The 27,118-nt window shown below is 41.0% G+C and overlaps 1 protein-coding gene and 1 long non-coding RNA gene across 4 annotated transcripts in view; one reads left to right on the top strand and one right to left on the bottom strand.

Annotated features, from left to right (window-relative positions):
* The window catches only part of LOC122541771 (peroxidasin homolog), a 245,554-nt gene that overhangs the window by 73,673 nt on the left and 144,763 nt on the right, over positions 1 to 27,118 (bottom strand). For 2 of the 3 annotated variants that reach the window (XM_043678736.1, XM_043678744.1), the window contains 4 exons: positions 12,517 to 12,588; positions 9,247 to 9,318; positions 6,673 to 6,842; positions 4,662 to 4,779 (listed from right to left, as the gene is read on the bottom strand). In XM_043678736.1, the coding sequence (XP_043534671.1) occupies positions 4,662 to 4,779; positions 6,673 to 6,842; positions 9,247 to 9,318; positions 12,517 to 12,588 (432 nt within the window). The remainder of the gene's footprint in view (positions 1 to 4,661; positions 4,780 to 6,672; positions 6,843 to 9,246; positions 9,319 to 12,516; positions 12,589 to 27,118) is intronic. The other variant, XM_043678754.1, reaches the window with a different exon arrangement.
* LOC122541786 lies at positions 12,185 to 25,975 on the top strand. The gene is made up of 3 exons (XR_006309678.1): positions 12,185 to 12,266; positions 14,461 to 14,589; positions 25,627 to 25,975. It is a non-coding gene; the product is annotated as an uncharacterized LOC122541786 (long non-coding RNA).

Here is a 27,118-nt window from a genome sequence, read left to right as displayed (position 1 = left end):
AAACCCAGGTCCATGGCACTGTGAGGCAGCAGTGCTAACCACTGAGCCACTGTGCCACCTTAATTGTTGGCGTATTTTGAAATTACCTCAAACATGTGATAAATATTACAGAATTAATGAATGAAGTGGATAAGGCAGAATTAAAATAAATGCAAGGTAATTAAAAAGCTGGATAATGGTCACATACACAAAATTATACCATATTTCATTTGTTTATGTTTTTCTATTCATGCAAAAAAACGTCCATGTGCAAAGTGAGGAAATCAGCTTCTCGGTTTCCATTTGCCACAGAACAAAACACACAGGATTTCTGCACCTTTGGTAAAACAAAATCCATGACTTTTCCAAATCAAAATGAAATATTTCAAGAGCATTATTTTCTTTGGAATATACTGTGAAATTGTAGTTTCACACAAGCACTTGAATCTTGCACTGACATCCAATAATCTCAACTAGTCTGAAGATTATCTTGTTTGGTATAATTTTTGTATTCCATGGAAAGTATTTATGGAATCATCAGTCTGTTATCTAGATGTGATTCGGAACAATGCAAAGGAAAACAAATACGTAGAGAGTCAAGAGGTGGATGTTGGAAGAAATGGTTTTCTGTGATTCACGGGTGCCAATTTATACCTTTTCTATTGGTTGAGAAAGTTGGGCAAAGTGCTAAGAAAGCTTGCACTTTGAAAATTGCTGAGGGATCTCTAACAAACACCTAAAAAAGCAGATGGTAGGGTCTCGGTGATCAACTGATAGTTAAGAGGCAGCAATCTTTGCGATGTTGAAGTTCTCAGCGCTACACGGAACTGTTGGGTGAGCTCTGTGTTGAAATCTATTTCAGAATTGAACTCAATGACTACACTCTCTGACATAAAAGTGCTCTCAACTGGGCAAAGTTGACACAGATTTAATTTCCTGCACTTGAACTGGGGATGAAACAGCATTTCCGTTAAAATAAAATGCATTGCAAAGACTTATTAATCTTGTATCGGTAATGGCAATGAATGGATTAATGCAGAAGAACCAATCTAATGATCTTGCAAAGTCTTAGGAAAGTAAAGGCGAATCAGGTCTGGATCTCAATGAAGACAGACTTACCATCTCAGTCACAAAGTTTGAGGAACAATGTCTTCTTGTATCTAATTGCTAACATGCAAAGAAAGTGCATATTGTTTGAGAAAAGAGTCTCTTTTTGTGAAATTACCTAGTTTTCTGCCACCACTTTAGATCAGGTAGGTCCTGTAGATTTAAAAAAAAAAAATTCCTTTGTTGGATATGGGCATCACTGGCCAGGCCAGTATATAGTGTGCATCCCTAGTTGCCCTTGAGGTGTGGTGAGCTGCCTTCTTGAACCGCTGCAGCCCACCTGCCATTGGTTGACCCAGCGACAGTGAAGGAAGAGTGATATATTTCCAAGTCGGGATGGTGAGTGGCTTGGAGGGAAACTTGAAGGTGGTGGTGTTCCCATATACCTACTTTCTTTGTTCTTCTAGATGGAAGTGGTTTTGGTTTGGAAGGTGCTGTCTGAGGATCTTTGGTGAATTTCTCAGTGCATCTTGTAGATACTGCACACTGCTGCTACTGAGTGTCAGTGGTGGATACTGGTGGGAGTAGTGCCAATCAAGTGAGCTGCTTTGTCCTGGATGGTGTCAAGCTTTTGAGTGTTGTTGGAGCTGCACTCATCCAAGCAAGTGCTGAGTATTTTATCACACATCTAACTTGTGCTTTGTAGATGGTGGACAGGCTTTGGGAGCCAGGTGGTGAGTTATTCGATGCAGTATTCCTAGCTTCCAACCTGCTCTTGCAACCAGAGTTTATGTAGTGAGTCCAGTTGAGTTTCTGATCAAAGCACAGTTGACATCAGATACAGTACATAACAGTACAGATTGAATTTTGATTTAGTTGTACAGAATGAATGTAAATCTAGAAGAAATTTCAGTTACAGATTTATGAGCCTGAAGAGAAACTTGCGCAAATAGCCTGCAGCTGTTTGTGGTATGTCATGGCGAGAGATCAGAAAGGGCCACAGAGAACCCTGGCAGGAGAAGATCAACTCCCTCACAGGAGTTCCACAGAAACCATTCAGTTTATATGCGATTAAATCACTGAAGACACATGTGACAAACCAACACAAACAGAAAGTCACACAGTAGTTATTATGCGTCAACATCAACGTTATGGAAAAACAAGCCTTGTATGCATAAGCAGTGCCTAGCTATTAAAAAAGATTGCAGCATTATAAGATAATAGGTTAATTCCAAAAAGATGTACAGAAGTAGGACATAAAGTAACAGGAGGTCAAATAGCTACCCTCACAAAGTGATCATAACATGACCAAGTTCAATGCAGCATTTGAAATCGCAAAACATGAATCGGCTGCTAGAGTTTAAGATTTAGCTTAGGTCAACTGTAATAGAATCAGACAGAGACTGTCCACAGTAAACCGGAAAATCTATTCATGGGTAAAACAACTGAGGAACAGTGGGGGATGTTTAAAGCAATATTTAACACAATACAAAACCAGTTTGTACCCCAAAGAAGGGAGAACTCCAATTCACAGATAAAATCAGCCACAGGCCGTTAAAGAAATAAGAGACAGCATAAAATTAAAAGATAGGATTTACAAAAATGCAAGAAACAGCACAGATCCTGAATGGGAAAGATACAATGATCAGCAAAAGGTCAAAATTCAGCTCATAAGAGCTACAAAAATGGATTATGAAGGGAAACTTGTCAAGGACATCAAAATCAATTTAAAAATTTTATAGTTACATAAATGGGAAGAGGATGGTCAGAAGCATCTGACTGAAGGTGAGGGCATTGTCAATGACTGTGGGGAAATGGCAGATGTGTTGAATAATTACTTTGTCTCAGTAAGCACAATGGAAAAGGAGGATAGCTTGCTGAAAATTCCGAGGAAATTAAAAGTGGATTGGGAACGGGGACTGAATATAATTAATGGAAGTAAACATCAGTAATGAGGAAATAAATGGAATTACAGAGTGACAAATCCCTGTTGCCAAATAGCTTTTCTTCAATGGTCTTAAATGAGTCTGAGGAGGACATTGCAGATGTCCGAAATATAATCTTTCAGAATTCCCTAGATTTAGGAGCCATTCCTCTGGATTGGAAAAATTGTGCGTCATTCCACTTTTTAAGAAGGGAAAAAGAGGAAAACCAGGGAAGTACAGACCAGTTAGCCTGGGGAATTTGTAGCCTAGGGTCTATAATCAAGGTAGAAGCCCATGGAATTAAGGGCAAATTACTGCCATGAGTGAGACATTGGTTCAGTGACAGGCAACAGGAAGTATGAATAATAAGTAGGTACTCAAACTGGCAGGATGTGACCAGCGATGTCCCACATGGATCTTTGTTGGGGGTTCAATTATTAACATTATTTATTAAAGATTTGGAAAATGGCATAGAAAGTCATACATCGAAGTGTGTTGATGCCAGAAATATGGACAACATTGTAGTCAGTGTAGATGATGGCATAAAATTACAAAGGACTATCGATAGATTAAGTGAATGGGCAAAACTGTGGTAAATGGAATTCAAGCAAGTGCGTGCTTATCCATTTTGGACTGAGAAAGGAGCAATCAAGGTACTTTGTTTTTTTTGCTGAAGACTGCCTCATTCATTCTGATTATGTCATAAGGACTTGGTTGGGAAAAGGTAGGACAGCTCAGGATATTATTGGGCGGCACGGTGGCACGGTGGTTAGCACTGCTGCCTCGCAGCGCCAGAGACTCGGGTTCAATTCCCGACTCAGGCGACTGACTGTGTGGAGTTTGCACGTTCTCCCCGTGTCTGCGTGGGTTTCCTCCGGGTGCTCCGGTTTCCTCCCACAGTCCAAAGATGTGCAGGGTCAGGTGAATTGGCCATACTAAATTGCCCGTAGTGTTAGGTAATGGGTAAATGTAGGGGTATGGGTGGGTTTCGCTTCGGCGGGTCGGTGTGGACTTGTTGGGCCGAAGGGCCTGTTTCCACACTGTAATCTAATCTAATTTAATCTAATCTAATCTAATTATGGAAGACAGACTGTATAGGTCTCCTCATTGTCTAGATAACAATGTCTGTCTTATTCATGCAATGTGGACTTGATTGTTATCATGTAATAAATTACATTTTGCTTAGAACAAGAGCCTCTTCCCATTAGTCTAGTCTACCTCAGGGGCTTCCTCTACCACTTTAAACAAATTAGGTCTTGTGGACTCAGAACAGGGGATACTGACAGCTATCCGTCCAACCACACCTTGGCAGTGGTTGACATCACATGCTCAATCAACTATTAACTACCTCGATATTTTCTAAGCAAATAACCTATTTTCACCTGATACCATTTCGGCGATGAGGATTACATGGTTATCACACTTATCAAAAATGGACAGTCTTTCCAAGTAATTGTCCCTATTGTAAGTGGCAGCTATTTTCACTAAAATATCAGTCGTATCTCACAAAAGTACATTGATGCGTACTGCTCTGCCAGGCTTCATAAAATAATGGGGCAAGCATTTACACAGCTGTGCCAAGTCAATCTCTGAAAATTGGGATGCAAGCACGGTGTATGTGAGTGGGCTTATGACTGAGCTGTTTGAAAACCATTAAAAATAAACCTAAACCTTTACATTTCATTCAATAAGAGTTGTACATCTACTTACTTGTTCCGCAGCCATATTATTTCAGGTTTTGGATTACCCTCAGCCCTGCAGGTAAAGTACACAGTGTTCCCAGATGTTACATCTGCATCCTGTGGCTGGGTCGTTATTCGTGGCTTCTCTACACAAATTGAACATTTATTTTAAAATTGTTGCCAAAATCAACAGGCCTAAAATCACATTATACGCATTCCTACATAATCCAACATCGGTGACTGTCTGATCAGAATTCATCATCTACATTACACAAATGGATGAAAAAAATTGGTTATTAAAAGCCAACAGCAAACATAAAGCAAAACTTATACATTTCAAGCCACAGTGTATCCGTGGGCCAGGATAAAATCGCAGCTCTGTTAAAATATTCAAGCGTCACAGCTTCATCAGTTAACAATGCTACAATAACCAACCTTTCCCAGATTTACTTTTTAAAAAAAGACAAGGCAAGGATTTCCCTGGGGTGGGGAAGTCCAGAACTAGAAGGCATAAAATAGAATAGAATCCTAAAGTGTGAAAACAGGCCATTCGGCTCAACAAGTCCACACCGACCGTCTGAAGAGTAACCCACCCAGACCCATTTACCACTCGCTAATGCACCTAACCCATATATCCCTGAACATTATGGGGCAATTTAGCATGGCCAATTTACCTAACCAACACACCATGGGATCATGGGACGAAACTGGAGCTCCCAGAGGAAACTCACGCAGATATGGGAAGAATGTGCTAACTCCACATTGGCAGACATCCAAGGCTGGAATCAAAGCTGGGTCCTTGGCGCTGTGAGAAAGCAGTTCTAATCACTGAGCCACCGTCCCGCCGCATAGGTTCAGAGTGAAAGGGGAGAGATATAACAGGGACCTAAGGGGCAACCTTTTCATGCAGAGGGTGGTGCGTGTATGAAATGAGCTGCCAGAGGAAATGGTAGAGGTTGGTACAATTCTAGCATCTAAAAGGCATCTGGATGGGTATATGAATAAGAAGGGTGCTGGCAAATAGGACTAGATTTATATCGGATATCTGGTTGGCATGGACAAGTTGGACTGAAGAGAATGTTTCCGTGCTTTATGTCTCAATGACTCTGAAGCCAAAGCAGCCTAAGATTTGGAGAAACGATTGACTATGAGCAAGACATTTTATGATGAGGAACACATTGAAAATGGTCAACCAAGCTCTGTCATTAGCACAGCAAATAAAATATTGGGAAATGGTGCAACCTATGGCAGAATAAATGGTTTAAGTCAAAGAATGGTGGAATGTGATCAATGCTTATGATTCTCAGCACCAGTGATCGGGCATCTTGTCTGCATTATTGTAGGACATGCCAGTGGTCAATACTTTAGAGAGGGGGATAGGAGGCAGAATCCAGAAGGAATCTAACAACAATGCCTTGCATGTAGAAAGGTCCTTTGACACAGAAGAAAACATCCCCAGGTACTTCTCTTGCACACCTCATGGTACAGAGAAGCAGCCAGGAAGATGATGAGCTGCTTAGTTGTAACAAATTCATAAAATAAGATACTTAAGGAGCCACTAGCTCAAACTGAGACATATAATTCATTCCCAAACTTCCCTCATTTTTCACCCTAGTCTTTTGTCTCCTTCTCTTAACGCACTTACTGAAGACTCAGGTCCTTGAAAATGTCACATTGCAAACCTAAATGTGTCTCTTATTTTTTTCAATAACTGTCTCAAAACCATTCTTTTTCACCAAACCTTTAATCACTGCTCCTCACCTTGCCCTTCCTGACTCAATATCAATTTTCCTATGCCTGTCTCTGAAGTGTCTTTGAGTGTTCCTGAAGCAAAGACGGCACATCAATGTGAGTTGAACAAGTGTCTCTCAAACTGCTTTAAAGCTAACAAAGTCAGAGTTACTATGTGGTGACTATAAACTATCAGACCATCAGCTTATACAAAACAAAACACAGGATTCAAAATGGAAAGTTGATCATAAACTGGTGATCAATAATTTAAAAACTATAGAGCAAAGCTTGACCAAGGTGAAACTCACCACAGTTAAATTCCTCAGGAGTAACTGTGGCAACGGACCTTCCCTGCAGCCTTTTGGGATACTCACAGGTCGCTGCTGCTTGTGTGTTACCAGATTCTGCATACTGCTGCAGCATCTCCGCCAACCACATTAGATCGCAGTTACAATTCAGGCTATTGGAATCCAATCTCCTATTAAAAAGAAGTATCTTCAAGTGAAGACAAACTGTTATTTTAAACCCATTGCTTTGTATGAAAAACTTAAAAGACTAGTTTATAAAGGCATGAGTCAATGAAAATTATTGTTCCTAAGCTGAACAAAGACATACACATGATGTGATAAAAGACAATTTTACTTCATTACTAGATGTTTTTATACCTTCAACATGAAAGGAATATTGTAACAAACAATTTGGAATGTACTTTTTAGAAAAACATTCATGTCTCAGCTAAATCAGAATCAACATAAATCCTGAAATTGCTAGAGAGATTCAGCAGGTCTGGGTAGCATCTGTGGACAGAAAGCAGAGTCCAGTTTCGTACACTTGCCTTCATTGCTCAGACCTTTGAATACACGAGTTGGGACATTATGTTGAGTTTGTACAGGATGTTGATGAGGCCTCTTTTAGAGTACTGTGTGCAGTTCTGGTCTCCGTTATAGGAAGGTTATTATTAAGCCGGAGAGGATTCAGAAGAGATTTGCCAGAATGTTGCTGGGAATGGATGATTTGAGTTTTAAAGGAGAGGCTTGACAGGCTGAGATTTTTTTTAACTGGAGCATAGGAGTTTGAGAGGTGATTTTATAAAGGTTTATAAAATAATGAAGGGTATAGATAAGGTGAATGTCAGGTGTCTTTTCCCTAGGGTGGGGGATTTCAAGACTAGGGGACATATCATAGAATCACTCCACTGTAGAAGCAGTCCACACCAATCCTCCGAAGAGCATCCCATCCCCCGACACACCTTCCCTCTAATCCTGTATCCCCGTAATCCAGTTAGCCCACACATCCCTGGACGCCATAGGCAAATCAGAATGCCCAAACCACCTAACTGGTACATCTTTGGGCTGTGGGAGGAAACCAGAGTATCTGGATGAAACCCACGGAGAATGTGCAAAACTACACAGACAGCTGCTCGGGGGTGGAATCAAACCCAGGTCCCTGGTGCTGTGAAGCCACATTTTTTCTCCTCTCACCTTAGAAGTTTTTAAGGTGAGAGGAGAAAGATTTAAAGAAAGACATGGGGGAGTTTTTTTGTTACACGGAGAATGGTTTATGTGTGGAATGACCTTCCAGAGGAAGTGGTGGATGCGGGTAGTTACAACGTTTAAAAGATAAATACATGAATAGGAAGTGTTTAAAGGGATACGGGCCAAGTGCGGGCAGATGGAACTAGTTTAGTTGGGATGATGAGTGGCATGGACTGGTTGGACCAAAGGATCTGTTTTAGTGCTGTATGACTCGATGATCCTTCTTCAGAACTGGAACTGTTTTCCAGTATCTCCACCCTTTGAGTTTTTATCTTTAATATAAACCCCAGTATTTGGGAAAACTCCACTAATATGACTCAACAAGGTATGTGCAAACCAACTGCTTTATTTACAATTACCGGGCAAATACACTGGGGCAGCTTTTGCCGATTGTGGCTGCCAGGATGCAACAACTACAGGAAACTATGATGGAAGCGGCACGGTGGCTAGCACTGCTGCCTCACAGCGCCAGAGACCCAGGTTCAGTTCCCGCCTCAGGTGTGGAGTTTGCACATTCTCCCCGTGTCTGCGTGGGTTTCCTCCGGGTGCTCTGGTTTCCTCCCACAATCCAAAAATGTGGTCAGGTGAATTGGCCATGCTAAATTACCTATAGCATTAGGTGAAGGGGTAAATGTAGGGGAATGGGTCTGAGTGGGTGGCGGGTCGGTGTGGACTTGTTGGGCCGAAGGGTCTGTTTCCACACTGTAAGTAATCTAAAAGTCCCCAGATCGTAGAGATACCCATCTGATATTTCACTCACTCCAATGTAATCCACAAAACAACTGTGGGACCACTGTTATAAATGTGCACTGTCAAAGATTAGGATTTCCACAATGTCCTGAATCTCAAAACGTTCAACATAACTAAAAGCAGGCACAGGAAAATCTGCCTTGGTACCTTTTGATTTGATACAATGCACATGTGATTGATGTGAACAGCTTCAATGGTCCAGTTCCATCTTCAATATTAAAGTAACTGGACTGGAAAAAATTGTGGCTGTCAGAGCTGTTCCTTTTTTAAGGCATTTTAGGTGTTGGAGGTGATTTCCGCAAATTCTAGGAGCAGGAATTCCTGTTTTATATGCTGTTGCATTGTTATATGAATGGGAAGGATAGGGACAAGTGCTGGAAAATGGGATGAGATTAGGTTAGGATATCTGGTTGGACATAAGGGTCTGTTTCCATGTTGTACATCTCTATGACTCTATAACTGGACTGGCACTGTACACCTTTATGCAAGCAATGAGCACTGATTAATTATAAAGCTTGCTTGCACCATATTGCTCCATTAATTATAATCTCTCCCTTTCCCACATCCCCATAAACAAAATTAGTTTCTATTACTTACAGTCTTTTCATGGACTGTAACTGACTGAACGTTCTTGGTAAAATCTGCGATAATCTATTGTTGTGCAAAAAACTGTAAAAGAAAAGAAAATATCAAAATATTATTTGTCTGTCAACCTAATGCACAAAAGGTATTTGCCTATTTTATAGAGAAGAAGTCATTGTTCAGCAGCTATGAATTGAACAATATGCATTTAGTAAAAAAAATGTCTTGGTTCCTTTTTAAAATTCAAATAAATAAAGAGAAACAACAAGTTGTACACAAATACCTTCTTCATGGGTCAAAACTAAACCAGAATTTTGGTAAATAAGCAAATTTGGTTGTACAAATAAATTACCCAATATTAAAAAAGCCTGAAAAGTCTTCACATGATTTGCTGCATCCTCAGCACTTCCTTTAGTTCATAACACAGGGTATACAACAGTTAATGGACAGTTCTAAATTTTAACCAATTGTCAATTTAATATTGGCTTTCATATCGATAGACAATTGTGTGCAATCAGTGTATGATTTTTTGATCAGCCAGATATGAGACATCTGCCTGAATAGATCATTGAAACATTGAAAATATAAGATGAACATGAATGTTAACTGGCCCATGATGTTTGCACCAGTTGTGGGAACTGCTCAATATTTTCCAACACAAATCACAAAGAGGTTCATGTAAACATTGTTTCAATTGAACAGTCATGTTTTTTTTGTTGGCGTAGTCCTCAGTTCTCAGCCAAAAGTCTAAATTTAGGGTTCACCAAATGTGCAAAAGATATTAGATTCCCTACAGTATGGAAACAGGCCCTTCAGCCCACAAGTCCACACTGACCCTCTGAACAGTAACCCACCTAGACCCAGTCCCTTACCCTATATTTACCCCGATTAACGTATCTAACACCCTGGGCAATTTAGCATGGCCAGTTCACCTGACTTGCACATCTTTTGGATTGTGGGAAGGAACTGGAGCACTCAGAGGAAACCCACACAGACATGGGGAGAATGTGCAAACTCCACACAGACAGTCGCCAGAGGCTAGAATTGAACCCAGGTCAGTGCTGCTGTGAGGCAGTAGTACTAACCCATGAGCCACCTTGCTGCCCCCACAGTGGCATTGCTGGAGTTTAGTTTCTCATTGTCCATTGGCTTCCAGACCGATTAGGGCATCACGTTTCCAGCAACAAATGGGAAAAATTAAAGTGGTCAATTACAGGACTACTTCTCTAAGTTCCTTTAGTGAAGCAGGCAGCAAACTAGTAACCAAGCAGCAAGCTAGTTCCATCTTTGAGGAGCTCAGTAGTAAAGAGATAAGGAGCAAATTACTGTAGGCATTGGAATCTGTACTGAAAACAAAAATTGTTGGCGATCATAGTGGGTCAGGTAGCATCCATGGACAGACAGCAAGCTAACGTTTCAAGTCTAGATGAGTCTTCATCAGATCTTCTGATGAAGAGTCAGCCAGATTCAAAACATTAGTTTGCTCTCTTTCCACGGGTGCAGCCTGACCTGCTGTGATTTCCAGCATTTTGGTTTTCACGAAAGAGACAGACATGTATCTCCACTCCCCCTGACAGAACATAGGTTGATCATTTTATGTATGCTAAAAAGGCCATTCAAGCATACAAAATTAAGAGAAATAGATTAGGCATGCTCCCTGTTGAATAAGATCATGGTTGATCTGTTTGTTTTTGAAATTCTACATTTCCAACTTCCCCCAATAATCCTTGATTCTCCTGACTAGTAATGATTTATCTACCACTGCCTTAAAAGTACATAATGACCCTGCTTCCAAGACCTTCTGAGGGATTATGATGAAAAGCAAAATTTGCCAAAAATGCATCAGTGTAATTTCACCATCCTCTGACAAAGCTAATGAGAAGCTAACCTAGCAAATTTATAGCTTGGCTTTAGACTCATACATGGGCAAATTGAAGATCCAGTAAAGTGCACAGTGGCTTAATGGTTGACACTGCTGCCTCACAACATCAGGGACCTGGGTTCGATTCCACTCTTGGGTGGCTGTCTGTGTGGAGTATGCACATTCTCTCAGTGTGTGCGTGGGTTTTCTCCCGGTGCTCCGGTTTCCTCCCAATGTCCAAAAATGTTGCAGGTTAGGTGGATTGGCCAAGGTAAGTTGCCCATAATGTCCAGGGATGTGGAGGCTGGGTGCCTAAGCCATGGGAAATGCAAGGTTACGGGTATAGGGTGGGTCTGGATGAGATGCTATTCGAGGGTCAGCGTGGACTCGATGGGCCAAATAGCCTGCTTCCACACTGTAGGGATCCAACGATTCTACTGTAATATTATTTGAATACCCCTTACAGATTGCAGTTAGTCTGTACTAAGAGATCACAGCCATTGTAAACAAGAAATATCTGCATGCTTGTCCAGTGTGGCACCAAAAGAATGGTGCCAGGCTGGAGTTAAATCTAACCTGAAACTAAAAAAAAGCGTTCCAAACGAGATAAATGTCACTGCTATTTTTTTTAAACATAAGATGAGTCACACTGTAGATTGCAGGCAGTATGAAAAACTACCAAGCACAGTTGAGGTTGAGATAATATTATTCATTCCTCAGCCTCTAAAGTCAATCTGCAACTAGTAATCAGTGCTGGGACTGTTGAATTACATTCAACAACACAGCTGTTGGGCTATATCAAAGGTGTTCACTGGACTTTCACACAAACATGCGGAAAAACTCTCAATCCTTTGAAAGCAAAATGATTTTGTTCGTACAGTAATAAACATTGTATCGTAAAGTGCAGTAACAGAGCAGCTTTTACGCATTAAAGTTAGTTTCTGCCTGTCAAAAATACATTAAAAGATTAACGTTTAAGGGCTGAAACACAAAATATATGACGTGCCGACTTTTTAAAGAGGTGCTTGGGGCGTTAACAGTAGCACAACATATTTTCCCTTCGATTTCTGTTATTTCCATTTTTTTCATCAACACGAACGCTGTCTGGTACTGCTCCAGAGACCACAGTTCGATCGTGCAGGCAGCCGGGTGTCTGAGACAACTGTACAACCAGGTAAGCCCAAGACAGAATATTGGTAGCAAGTTCACATGAATTGGAGTTATTTGGGAGTGAATATTGTTGCAGCCGCTCCACGGACTCTTTCAAAATAAACCTCTTTCATCTTAACAGTAAAGTAGCGAGTCTGTCATCTCCAATCCCCCTGAACTGGCCTCATTTTACGACCAGGTTTGGCTGACAATACCCTTGAAAGTTTTTCTCAAGTGGCAATATATTAAATGTATTAGGAAATAGTGGCACTTACAGCCTTTCAAGCTTTGGAAGGTCACTGAAGGATTCAGGTTCTAAAGATTCTATTTGATTGAAGTGGAGATACCTATTTAAAAATAAATAGAAAATCCAGGTAACATTGAGACTTTCAACCAATAATAAAAATAGGTATTCGAGCATAGTTTATTTTACCACGTGTGAACTATTAATAGCCAAATTACTTACATATTGTAATTTGAGTTTATTTTTTAACATCCAAGGGGTAAAAAGCTATACAATATCAGGAAAAAGTTTTGTTAAATTCAAGCAGAGCATTCTCTGTAAAATTGAATAAGCTTAAATTAACCACAAGGAACAGTCATGACAATCTCTTCCTTCAGCCCCATCATGTAAAGATTGCATTATTTCTCGACATTTAAATTAAAAAGCTTTAACAATGCTCTCATCTCTGTCACATTGTGCAAAAACAGTTATTTATTTTGTTTGTGCTTTCAATATAAAAACTTCAAACCATCACTTCTGAAACACAAACTGTTTCATTATAAACAAAAAAACTTACACTCAAAACAAAGTGCTTCACTTTGAAGATGGCTTCACATGAATGCTACAATAAACCCAATGTCTAATTAATTAGTAAACCTTTTAATGTCACTGGAGATATATATCAAAAGTAGAGATTGCATAATCAGCTGTGTCTAACAAGCAACAAGATGGCATTGTGCAGATCTCAGGGCATCATGCAAACCTTCATCCCCACCTCCACCCATGTATTGCACTCTTAGCTACCTTCTCCCCAGCCACAGCCTCTCCCATTTATCTCTCCACCCCATAGGCTCCCTGCTCCATTCCTGATGAAGGGCTTTTGCCCAAAACATCGATCTTCCTGCTCCTCAGATGCTGCCTGACCTGCTGTGCTTTTCCAGCACCACTCTAATCTAAGCTTTACCTAACTAGTCAATCTTGTCCACTAACATTACATTGAGAGAGTTATCATAACTGAAATTTCTTGAGTGATGCATTTCAGGAAGCATCATTCCACACTGTCACAATAAGTTACATGGGAGAAGGTTTTCATGTTTGATCTGACTTGAACTGAGACGGCAGGAGGAGCAGTACAGTTAGCATCCGAGTTGTATGAAATGAGCTGTGCCAGCCATTCTCTGTTGTGCTTATGATGCAAAATCCAGCAGTAAGTAGTATTCTCGGTCAGGGGAACATCATTAAGGCAGTATGAAAGAGATACAGAAATACTCCACTGCTGCTACAGGGTCATGTTCCTCTGAAGTGGCAGAACAGACAAAACTTTACCCTGCAAATGTATTTCTTACATTGGACTGAGCAAATACTCAACATTTAATAAATCAAATTGTTTGAATAAGACACACTTCAGATCAGCCTAAACGATCCTTAGTTCACATGGTAAAACCAAACAAATTTCTCCAAGAATCTTGCTCAACAGTCAAGTAGTCCTAGGAAATGAACAGTTCCCTCCCCCTCTCCTTTTCCATATGCCTTTTCTGAAGATGGATTCTCTACAGAAGCTCAATGACCCCACTTATTCAAAGGGCAGTTAGCCATTTAAACTGTTAAAGAGTGTAGCAATATGATTATCAATTACAAAAAATAAACATTTTGGAACACAGACACAGATAATACAAGAGAGAGGCTGTGGACGATTTGTTGGAAAAGTCTTTATAACGCAAGACAGAAATGCTACGTAGAATTGCTTCGATTTTGGCTACTCCAGAGAAAATAGGATTTATGCAATCACACAAAGCGAGCACAAATCCGAGAGCAGGTTTGCAGATTTGATCAGGTTAGGCAAGTAACACAACGGGTTGGATTGTTATTTTTTGAGACTGTGGTCGAGGAAGATTTCAAAACAGGAGGTGTTTCTGTTCAGGGGCGAAACAGGATTTCTCGTGCAATTGTGCTCTTCCAAATTCATTGTATATGCAATTTTCTCTCTGCAATTCAGCAGCATCACCCAATTTATGCTCATCACTCCAACTCAGCCCTGCAGATGTCAAAGACCAGCCAAAGACCCCAATGCTAAGTTCAGCGATGCCTCTTGAGAGGTTCTACTGAAGGCTATCCAGGAGAGAAGGTAAGTGAGGGTTGACAACAAGAGGCCATTCCAACTCATGAAGGTAGCCTGTACAGAGGCTTTGCACATCTGTGCCCAAGGTAGGCTTTCAAGAAGCTGGTTCAAATGCCACAAAAAGTTTGAATAATCTGTTGCACCTCTCTGTACTCAATGTTTCATGCTCCAATGACTGAGAGTCAGCACTATAAGCTGTCACTGCACAATTGAATTATAGAGTTATACGGCACGGAAACAGACCTTTGGGTCAAACTCGTCCATGCCGACCAGATATTCTAAATAAATCTAGTTCCATTTGCCAGCATTTGGCCCATATCCCTCTAAACCTTCCTATTCATGTACCCATGTGGATTCCTTTTAAATGTCATAATTGGACCAGCCTCCACAATTTCCTCTGGCAGCTCGTTCCACACACACACACCACCCTCTGTGTGAAAAAGCTACCCTTCAGGTCCCTTTTAAAGCTTTCCCCTTCACTTTAAACCTACACCCTCTGTTTTTGGACTTCCTTACACTGGGAAAAAGACCTCGGCTATTCACCTGATCTATGTCCCTCATGATTTTATAAACCTCTAGAAGGTCATTCTTCAGCCTCCGACGCTCCAGGGAAAAAAAACCCAGTCTGTTAAGCCTCTCCCTGTAACTCAAACCCTCCAATCCTGGTAACATCCTTATAAATTGTTGCTGCACCCTCTAGAGTTTAACAATATCTTCCCTATAGAAGGGCAAGTGGAATTGCATGCAGTATTCTGAGAATGGTCTCACCAATGTCCAGTACAGCTGCAACATGACATCCCAACTCCTGTACCTAATACACTGACCAATGAAGACAAGCATGCCAAACATCTTCCTCACTCCCTGGTCCAACTGCAATTCCACAGAGTTGTGAGGAAGGGTCAGTGAACCCGAAACAATAACCCTGATTTCTCACCACAGAATCTATCAGACCTGCTGAGCTTTTCCAGCAGTCAGTATCTGCTGATTTGGGGAAGGGAAATTCACTCCCTCTCTCAAGTCACTGACACCAAAGGAACTTGATCCCTTCATGAGGGTGCCTTTACTGACCAGAAGGCAGTGCAACAGACAGGCCCCCAAGGATTGTGATCTCGGGACACTCCGGAAATGTCCTCCACACCACCTTCCTTCTGTCAAATGCCTCCATGAGGTCAGGCCAATGGGTTTACAGCTGTAGCTGTGCAGCATATCGCTGCAGGTCTAAGCTCCACTGAGAGGCCACTTACCAAAAACAACCGGAGGGAAAGCAGTAAAGCAGTCGGCAGGCTCCATCATGCTCGGCTCTGGTTGCCATGGTGGCATCACGGTGCAGTCATACAGAAGGCAAGACTAAAGTGTAGGTAACTCCCCCAGGGTGCACAGGTGGCTTTGGACTGCACTAGAAATAATTACACTACTTTGAACAATGGTGCTGTGGTCTCTTTCAATACGTTAAGGTTTATGACAATACATGTTTTCATTCTAAATCGCCTTAAAGGGCAACATTTACCCCAGAAGCTCATGTGTACTTTATGCAGCAATGCAGGAGCTTCTGAGGCTCTCACTCTCTGCTGTCATCTGGGGGAAACATGATTCTGGGAAGTGGTATTTTCAGCTAGATGTTTCTGCTCTGGGAATCACTCTTAGCTCAGTACCTCTATATTCCAGTGTTAGGCAAATGCTCTTTTCAAATAGAGTCACAGAGCTGTACAGCACAGAAAGAGACCCTTCGGTCCAACTTGTCCGTGCTGATCAGATATCCTAAATTAATCTGGTCCCATTTGCTTATTTGACCCATATCCGTCTAAACCCTTCCTATTCATGCATCCATGCAGATGGTTTTTAAATGTTGTAATTGTACTAGCGTCCACCAGTTCCTCTGGCAGCTCATTCCAATCATGCACTACCCTCTGCGTGAAAAAGATACCCCTTAAGTCCCTTTTAAACCTTTCCTCTCTTATTTTAAGCTTATGCTCTCTCTAGTTTTGGACTCCCCTACCCTGGAGAAAAGAGGAGAAATGGCTTTACACCAAATTGGCTCCTGTTTCTGAATGCCCACACATGTTCATGTGAAGTTAATCACCTCATTTCTAGGTGTTATCAGCCTACTCTTGGTCTCACTGCCCTGACCACCACAATATCCTCAGTATTAGCAATGGCATCCTCAGAATTTCCAACAGACTATTGCTCTTCCTCATCCAAGGAGACAAGTAACTGCTCCAGCTAACTTACCCTTGCTGAGCTAGATTGTGCACTGCATACAATTACCATCCTGGAGATCCAGTCTGATGTATACTGGAGTACCCCTCCTGAGTGGTCCCAGCAATAGAAACACAACTGAAGACGACCAATTGTGTATTTGATGGTGAACCTAGCAGAGGCATTAGAGTGCTGTTTGCATCAGTTGTGAGTTTCTCACTAGGGCCATTAGCCATGTCTTCTCGGGATACCCCTGGTCACCTGTGATGTGGGAAATTGAACATTAGTGGAACATGGGAGCTGTGCAAAATGTAGATGTTGCAGAATCCCTGGATTGTGGGTTCCTCTGGTCACAGACCAGCTTGACATTGAAGGAATGAAATCCCTTCTAGAATCTGCCAGGATGGTGTCAGGGAGAACTGAGTGCTACATGTGTGCAGTCAAAGGCCTTATGGAACCAAAGGGAATCTTGCAATCACCACAAATCCCACAGGGTCAGGCACCTTGAGTCTCTGGGTCCATGATGAACTGGACAAAAACATATTGCTCTCCTGTGAAGCATGTTAGTGTATTTATGAGTGCACTGGCAGGCTGCCAATTTGGAGATGCCACACATTCCTAGTTGAGCTTTGGCGGGCACCAGTGGATACAATGTACAATGTATATACAGTTGCGATTTTTATGCCACAGGCACAGTGCCATCTCCCAAATTTTCCTGCACAAAGGTGGCAGATGCCAGTGACAGCTTCTCTAGTTAAACATCATTCACCACATACACAGTTGTTCACTCATCTGCAGGAAGGAAGAATGTTTTCTGTAAATCCTTTCTTGGTGCACTTCTAGACTGTGCTGAAGACCCTTGTCCCCCACTCCATGAGTCTCTTCCCTCTGATTCTATTGGAATTGTCATTCTTCCTTCTCCTCTTCCTCCTTATTTACTTCTAGCTTTGTGATGCTTCCATAGCTCCTGGGTTAAAGCAGGCATGGGAATACTGGTCTGAGAGGAAGTCATATTTTCCATTTGAGTTCTTCACATAGTTGATCTACCCTGTTGGCTCTCATCGAGCTGCTCATGTGTTGTGCATAATCCTGCCTTACAGGCACCTCGACAGGCTGAATCTTACAAATGCTGCCATTCAATGAGATCGCGGCTGATTTGATAATACTCGACATCACTTTCCCCACAACCCTCAATTCCTTTACTGCTTAACAACCTATCTCAGCCTTGAATATACTTAACGGCCCAGCCTCAACAGCCCTCTGTGGTCAAAGAAAAATCCACAGATTCACAATCCTCAGAGAGAAGAAGTTCTTCCTTGACTCCATCATAAATGTACAACCCCTTATTCAGAGATTAGGACCCCTGGTTTTGTCAGTTGCTTCACAATCTCATCTCTGAGATCCTCAACCGTCTTTACCTCAACCACCTTTAGAGGAATGAGTTCCAGTCATTGATGAATATGGTGAAAACCTGAGACCCCTACTACAGATCAATGGACAGCACTACTTGGCACTTCCCACCAGAAAATGTGCCCTCTTACCACCAAGTCATTTTTTTATCCACATTATTTACTTCAAATTACTGGATAATTCAGATAGTTCTTAGCGCAAGAAGTGACTTTTAATTATCAACAGACTATCCATATCTGGACGAAAGTGAGGACTGCAGATGCTGGAGATCAGAGTCAAGATTAGAGTGGTCCCGGAAAAGCACAGCAGGTCAGGCAGCATCGAGGAGCAGGAAAATCGGTCAGGCAGCATCCGTTAAGCAGGAAAATCCTGCTCCTCGGATGCTGTCTGACCTGCTGTGCTTTTCCAGCACCACTCTAATCTTGACGCTGCATCCAAATCTGGCCTGTACTTCAAAGACATGATCTCTGCAAAAACAAAGCAAAAAACCCAATGATATAAGTTCCAATTCTTACTATACTACTTTCAAAACACGCACAATGCATACCATTCACCTAAACTCTTATTAGTATAGCTGTAATCAGTCATAATTCACTGTTTTAACATGGCTATTCACTTCCAATAAGCCATAATTTACTACTGAACAAAACTAAATAACTAAAGTTAACGTAACCTTGCTAAATCCTAGTCCAAAGAATATCACACAGATCACTTATAGCATACAGTTTCATTTTACACTAAAAGCTGTGACATATCAAATTCCCAGACTTCCAGTCTTTCTCAAGACAGACAGTTTTAATTGGATGCTCTGGAAAATAAAAATCTTGTTCAGCACAAAACAAGTGTGGACGCGATCAGATGAGTAAAACTGCTGTGCACAATAAATTGAAAACCATATTTATTAGTTCGGGTACTTAGACAAGCTCCTTAAATACATGATCCATTTACAAGCAACTGACCTCATCTCATCGCCTACAGGACACAATTTTGCTTTACACTAAAAGCTGAGATATATTCTGATGTTAAGTGTTCAGAACAGACATGACTCACTGACATGAAATGTCAGAGTTCATGTTACAGCATTCTGTGGTGTTATCATTGAACAGACTCACAATGTTCCAATTTTCAATAAGGATAATTTTCCTCCTCAGCCCCTGAAGTTGCACCACAGCCCGAAGATGATTTCCTCATCAATCTAATTCTGCACCTTTCTCACATCTTCCCTTGCAGAAACATGACCTGCTGGCTTAGCAAGGCCCTCTTTGAAGTCCGATGTCCAATCGATGCATAATTCTGCTGCTCTCTCTCCAAATTAGAACATTATTGTAAACGAACCAGTGCTTTTCTAGGTTAAGATATTCAAACATGTGATTTTACAATTCTCATACAAATCAATGGTTAAATTAACATCAGAGTTCAGAAGTGAAACTGCAGAATGATCAATGGTAAATCATCACCATTCTTAATTTCTACTGAAGAAACAAAGTTGTGTCTGCGTGGGTTTCCTCCGGGTGCTCCGGTTTCCTCCCACAGTCCAAAAATGTGCAGGTTAGGTGAATTGGCCACGCTAAATTGCCCATAGTGTTAGGTGAAGGGGTAAATGTAGGGGAATGGGTCTGGGTGTGTTGCTCTTCGGAGGGTCGGTGTGGACTTGTTGGGTCGAAGGGCCTGTTTCCACACTGTAAGTAATCTACTCTAATCTAATCTTGTACTGATCGAAATTTTTGTGTGAAATGGAACAGCAGAATAGACTCTTTTTATTCCTCTTCTAGATCAAACAATTCATTCTTTAGAGTTTCACTAACTATACATCTCAAAGGCAACCAAGTAGAACTGCAACTATTTCTTATTATCACACATACATCATATTTCAAAAGATAAAGGAGAAAAATGAGATACATTTGACATGAAATTTGTCAAACATACTGGAGGATTACATATCAATCATATCAAGGACAGTGCACATATCATGCAGATTTCATTAACCTCAGTCAATCATGTCAATTTCTGGGCTTACTGCGTAAAACTGCAACTTCTTCATCTGCCAGGAAACACTAAGTTTTGCGCACTCCCAAACAAAAAATGACTATTTACATCACTGTTTGTACCTTGTCACCCAAACTTCACAGATTGCTAAAAATAGTCATAAAAATGAACAACTCTTTTGGCTATTTGACCTTCATCGTGTTGGCTGCAGGCACTGGAAAATCAAATATCTTTAACATTCAGACATCCAGTAACAATCCAACATTTCAAGGTCCTGTACCCATGACTCCTCATTCTACATGATCCACAAAATACCGTCCACTGGAATGGAATCTACAATTTTCAAACAGGCCAGAGTGAAATTCTAAATTTAGCCATAAGATGGAATAAATTAAGGACAGCATAGTGCTGTGATTCAGTGATCAAAAGAATTTCAATCACTCATTTAAAAAAAAAATACTGGATTTTTATGGCCAATAGATGATTTTTGTTAGATCCACTTGGACTAGGCCGAAACTCAGCTGCAAGTGATGAAAACATTTTAGAAAAACATCACAAATGCAAATTAGAATCCTGAATACAACATTTCAGTGATGTGATGGCCCATTTCTATTGCAATCCACACTTTTTACTTTTCCTCACATTCACTCCATCTCAGTTACCCAAACAGGTTAGCTATTGTGGTGCCGTTCTTCTCTGATACTGTTGTGTTACAATAACTGGATGATACTGGAGAAAGTCAACCTGGAAATCCAGCCTTAATGAATGCTTTGATATGGGAGCTGCCTGAACTGCCGACAGGGATTATTCTCTCAGTCAGTCAGAAATTCGAAGAGAGCGGTTGGAAGCATGCATGGTTCAACTTCTTAAAAGTGGCCCCACAGTAATAAGGAATGAGGAGGATGCATTCAGTCAACAATATCAGGCATTCAATTTACTGCAACCAGCCCATGCAGGTTCTGTGGCAGTAGGAACCAGAGGATCAGACAGAAGTGGGTGAGGTAAGAATCACAAGGGCAGAAATGGATGACAGAACTAAACCGCTGGTGAGAATGGAATGAACACACATCAGTGCAACGGGATTTTATTCAGTAAGACTGTCCACAATTCTGCTGTGTGCTCCTGAAATGGCATTTCACCTCACTTCTGGGATTAAGTGAAGGGCGAGTGTGGGCCATCAGATCCTTGATAATAGTGAAATGGGTAAGTGTAAGGGAAGCTTTTCTAACTCTGTTTTCCATTGCACAAGGCAAGTAGTTTGCTAAGTCGCTGCCTGGCTGTGATAGGGAGGGGACACAGAGCAGAGAGGCTGGAACCAATGCAAAAGTCTGATGGGTACAGTAGAAGTCAAATCCGGCACACCGCCAAAGACATTGTTTGTCGGTTTACCATCAGTAAAGAGTAATCTTACAGCACCCTGATATGGAACAAGATTAATTAGTTCTGAAAAAGGGTTACTGGATGGCGGTGACTCAGTGGCTAGCACTGCTATTCCACAACGCTGGGACTCGGGTTCAATTCCAACCTCAGGTGACTGCCTCTGTGAAGTTTGCACATTCTCCCTGTGTCGGCAAGGATTTCCTCTGATTGCCCTGGTTTCCTCCCGACCAAAGACTTGCAGGTTCAGTGTATTGGCCAAGCTAAATTGTCCATTGTGTTCAGGAATGTGTGGGTGAGGTGCATTAGTCCAGGGAAATGTAGGGGAATGGGAATGGGCGAGTTACTTTTCGGAAGGTCGGTGTGGACTTGTTGGGCCAAATGGCCTGTTTCCACACTGTAGGGTTTCTATGCCCCGAAACATTAACTGTGCTTTGTCTCCATAGATGCTGCCAGACCTGCTAAGTTTCTCCAGCAATTTCTGTTTATGCTCAAGATTAATGTTGGTCTTTCTACAACAGTACACCTCCGTCTTCTCCATTTTTAATGGTGACATCATGTTAGGTATATGGCTGGAGCAACACTCAAGAGTTGCCTGCAGTTACCAGTGGCGCCATTATCAAGAGAGCAGGAAATGGCCCAGCTTCACCAAGTGGACCATTTGATTGTGGAGAAAGTGAGGTCTGCAGATGCTGGAGATCAAAGTTGAAACTTTATTGCTGGAACAGCACAGCAGGTCAGGCAGCATCCAGGGAACAGGAGATTCGACGTTTCGGGCACAGGCCCTTCTTCAGGACCATTTGATTGTGGTTAGCCAGCTCTTGCCAGTCTGATTGTAAATCCCGTTCTGGGTCTGCAAAAAGCATCTGACCCTGTCTTTCAAACTATTCTATTGGATTCCTGGACTAAATTCATTGCCAAAAATTACTTAGCCCTGGCCTAAACGAATTAGAATATACGTGGGTGCTAACTAATTTTTTTCTGAGTGAATGAGTAAGATTAAGCCTCACCACCATCACCTCTCCCCACAACATGCAAATAAACCCCCAAATATGATACAACTTTGTTGATTTAAGAGCTGATGCAGTTTGCAGTAATCCAACAACTTGTACTACAAAGGCAGCCGTTGTGTAAATAAACATTTTACCACTTTAGCAAAATGTGATGTGGATTGAAAACAAAGGCGTAGGTGTCCAGATTGCCAGATAAAGTACTGATACTTGCTTATGTAAAAAAAATACCCAAACCAAGCTCAACAAATATACACAGTACAATGTTAGCAGAGATCTAACAGATGACAATCTCCTTCATGTCAAAAGTAGTGGCAAAGTGAAAACTAGTCAGCATCAAATTGACCACACAGACCATCACAATTGAACCGATTTCGAAGAGAGTGAGTACCACAAAACAACAGGTCAGCAAAAAAACTCAGTGCCGGAAATTTAAAATGCAGCAAACATATCAGAAATCAAAATGTAATAGGGAGGGTGGCTGTATGATTGCGTATTTTGGAAGGAAGTCCAGTTTTATTAATTTGTCAGTTTAATTTCCTCTGACTTTTGGAATTAGGTTCCAATCAGCCAACTTCAATCAGCCGTCTTCATTGTCGTCCCTTTTCTGATAGCTGTTTTTCAATTATACATTGTGTTTGAGCCAGCAGCTCTTTCAGGTTTGTAATTCAGGTGTTCCCACCACACATCCCCCCACAACTCCATCCTCCCCTGCCCCCCAACCCCCACCTCCCCGTATCTGCAGGTGATACGTTCCAGGACCTACTGCTGATACCCAAACCTGCGGATAGTAACGAACCCTATCATTTAAATGGGAAACTTACCTCCCTGGCAGCTCCCAGGAATTATTTCTGGATTGTTCCATGTAATATCTTTGGGCCCCAGTAAACCGCAGATAACTGAAACCACGGAAACTGAATCTGCAGATACAGGGGGGATCTACTGTATATATTTAACTATAAGACAGCCCCAATCTTATCACTCAAAACTATAGATCCTTAGACTGAACCATAGGTTTTCACTTGGCAGTAGATTTTGAGGAGGTAAACAATCTTCTTGATGGAACAGAGAAACTAAGACCCTTTTTACCAAAGAGAAAAAGGAAAAACAATAGTTCTGAACTATCTGCATGGTGATGATACCATCAGTTATGGTAAGTAAACAGCCACTACCACAGTATCCTCTCTGCTTGCTGCAATCACCACACAATCTGACTGCTGCTAAAACAGTTTTACAATTTTATGGCCAACACACTTTTAACACAAGGAATTCTGACACTTATTTTGACTAACATTGCATGTGCAGACCTTTTATGAAATGCAATCTGCTACATTGTTGCAGTTTTACAGGCATTATTTGATTGATTTTTGACCTGGAATGCTATAATATCATTTGTGTGGACAAGATCCTCAAAACAATCTACTCTGGATGATCAGATTTGGTTTATTCCAACTTGGCCGCCATGCCTATGATATTTGCACATATAAAACATAACTAACAGTCTCAAGGACTTCTCTTGTGTACATATCAATACATGTTTAAAAAGAGACTGTTGTCTCGAAACACAGGCCAAATATTTTGCAGTCACATGAGCAAGAAGTGATCAGTTTTAACCTGATTTATTTTGGTTGGGAGGGGAAGTTACCACCCTCCCGGAAGACTACTTGCAACCTTTGATAAGAATCTGTTAAGCAATCCACAAGTTACTTTCCTTCTGGCTGTTCTTTGGCTACAACACATGAAACTATCAAAACAAAAACCACTGTCTAAAATCTCAAAGCCACCATACTGCAGCTATCAAGATGCAAATTCTGGCAAATATTTTTTATCATTTAAGACATTTCAAAAGTATCACTGGTCATATAAGCCATAATGGTGGATTTCAATGGAGTAATCCAGTGATTCGGTTTCCCCATGGGCTTGGCTCCAAGTGTAAAAGCACTGAAACTGGGACACCCTGGGTTAAGAGGTCTCTCAGTCTGCAGGGAACTGGAGCAGAACTTTTAGATTTGCTGACAACATTAAATCAAGCACAGCAAGGACCATGCAGGAGTCTTCGGCGGGAAATCAATAAGCCAACTGCACAGACAGTCTAGCAGCGATTGTTATTGTAATTTTGACAGTATTAAGCAATAAGGAAGGTGAATAAGGAAAGGCATGAGATACTCGACAGAAAGATACTGAAAGGACAAGGGTAGTAGCTGCCTCAAATATGTAGCTTCCTGAAAATGCAAACACAAGAAAATAAAAGCATAATATAATGAAAACATTATCTTTATTACAAGATGGAGCACAGTAGCATGGAAATTGGGGTGGGGGAGATGCACATTTCTTTCCTGAATATTACCTTTTGTTCAGAGGTTCAGATCCCCTTCCTTTAAGGAGGTCTCAGGGTGGACATGACTCAGTTTCCCCCACCACATCCCAGTGAGATCAGAGACACAGAAATACCCAATAAGTCCCCTTAATGGAGACCAGGTTTGCCATTCTAGACAGGACCTATTGAAAATCCCAATTATCCTGATTCCACTCCAATTTTCAGCAGTTACAATCAGAATATGCCGCAAGACCCAGATTGACAAACTGGTGTTATACTTATCTTTAACAAGGTGTTAACGCAGCTGACATTCTGCGTAACGTGCTGGATGGTGTACAGTGTGCCAATAACAACATCGATATGATTACATAAGCTCCAGATCATATGTGCCCAGCAACACCCACTTGATGTTCATACTTCAGACTTGCGGTCACAGTCTTTCCCTGCCAGAAAGCATCCAGGCAAGCCAGCCAAGCAAGAGTAAATATCCCACTGCAGGCCCATGTAAAACCTGTGTGCTTGTGACCGGAAAATAGGGATAACTATTTACATCTGCTGCCAGTGGGGAACTTGCATCCAGCGAGCAGAGGCAAAAAGCTTTCAGATGCATCTCCACACCAGCTGGGACATGATTATAATGTCATGCTGTCACCCAAATCAGGTTGCGTGAAGCAGTATCTTTTTGAAATACATATAGCACCAATTTCAGCAAATAGTCACTATTAATCAACAACTGTTCTCATACAGATTGCAGCTAGAGCAGAAGCGGAGGAATAAAACCGTTCAGTCGAGATGCAATGTACTTTTCCAGTCATCAATCCAAAGACAGAGCACACAAAGCAGGGTCACGACCCCGAGCCAGGTCACAAGCTGACTTTTTGGGCTTACGAGGGAGCAATGGCTGCTATGGATATCCAACCAAGTTATAACTGCCTTACAGCGATCTTCCGATAGTAACTGTTCTCACGGTCGGTCTGTGGCAATTTTCAAGCCTCAAAATGGAGTTTCAGAGGACAAAATGTTTTGGAAGAATTGTTCAATGGAGAAGGGCAGTACGCAAAAACTGATGTGGTTGGCTTCAGATCAAAGGTCATCACAGCAGTGATTCAGCTTCCTTTCATTAAAATAAAGTATTAAAATAACACACCTTTATTTATTATTCATGTCTTCATAAATGCTGGACAGTTGAAAAGAAAGTTGGCACTTTTCTATTGTGGATTAGTTGAAAATTACATTGGATTTACCTGACACATGGTCATGTTAAAATTAGCAACTTATTTTTCTGTTATGATACTGTCTCAGAGATAAGTAACACCAGTTTAATCAACATACATCAAAAATAAGTGTTTTTGTATAGCTCCAATACTGATACCTTTTTTCTCTCTGTAAAGTTCAAAATAGAAATTTAAATTTTTGAGTGCATAAATATGCATATTCTTATTTAGTGAAAGTACTTGTTTATGTGAGGGGTGGCACTAGATAGTTTGAATATATGTATGCAGGTTTCCTCAGTCAAGGGAAAGTTTAATTACAAATAAAAAGTAACCAAACTGCTTAATTGGAACTCTGCATATATTAGGGAGTGGTTTGTAAGTTGAATTCAGCATCAAAATGTAGCAATTTTATGCAAATTTGCAAACAAAAGACTGTGATTCAACTATTTGAAGTGATTTTAAATTAGCAAACAGAAATGTTAATTAAAATCAACCTGTTTCTAATAAAACACATTAACATCAAGATTTTACAGAAGTTACAGGAAAGAGGATCCAAAATAATGGGATAATGTGTTAGTTACTTAACAAATTTAACATATTAGTTCAGTTAGTGTTAAATTTTGCTGAATGTAAAGATTGTCAGTGGCAAAAAAATTTAACTTCATAAATGCAGACCCTTATAGTAAAGGATTGCAAGTGGAGTCTGTGAATAATAATATAAGTATTAAAGAATTTATATGCAAAAAAATACAAGTTAGTTGACATGCTGACAAAACTTTTAGTGTGCTGGCTTTCTAGAAATGGATTTATATTCCAATGGGCTCTCCAATAATTTTAGATAAAATACCTAGATACAGAGTCAACTAATGATCTCAAGTTTCTGATGGGGTGTTCAATATATGAAGAATACAAGGTGCTCTTAACTCATTAACAAACATTGAGCAAAATAAATCGATTACACATGGGCAGTGCTACTGATCATACTCATTAAAAGTACTAGATGCACAACCCTTACAAACCACAGC

The sequence above is a fragment of the Chiloscyllium plagiosum genome, chromosome 3 (assembly GCF_004010195.1).
Source record: "Chiloscyllium plagiosum isolate BGI_BamShark_2017 chromosome 3, ASM401019v2, whole genome shotgun sequence".
NCBI lineage: Eukaryota > Metazoa > Chordata > Chondrichthyes > Orectolobiformes > Hemiscylliidae > Chiloscyllium > Chiloscyllium plagiosum.
The sequence above is the reverse complement of the archived record's forward strand: the minus strand, read 5'-3'. Positions and strand labels throughout refer to the sequence as shown.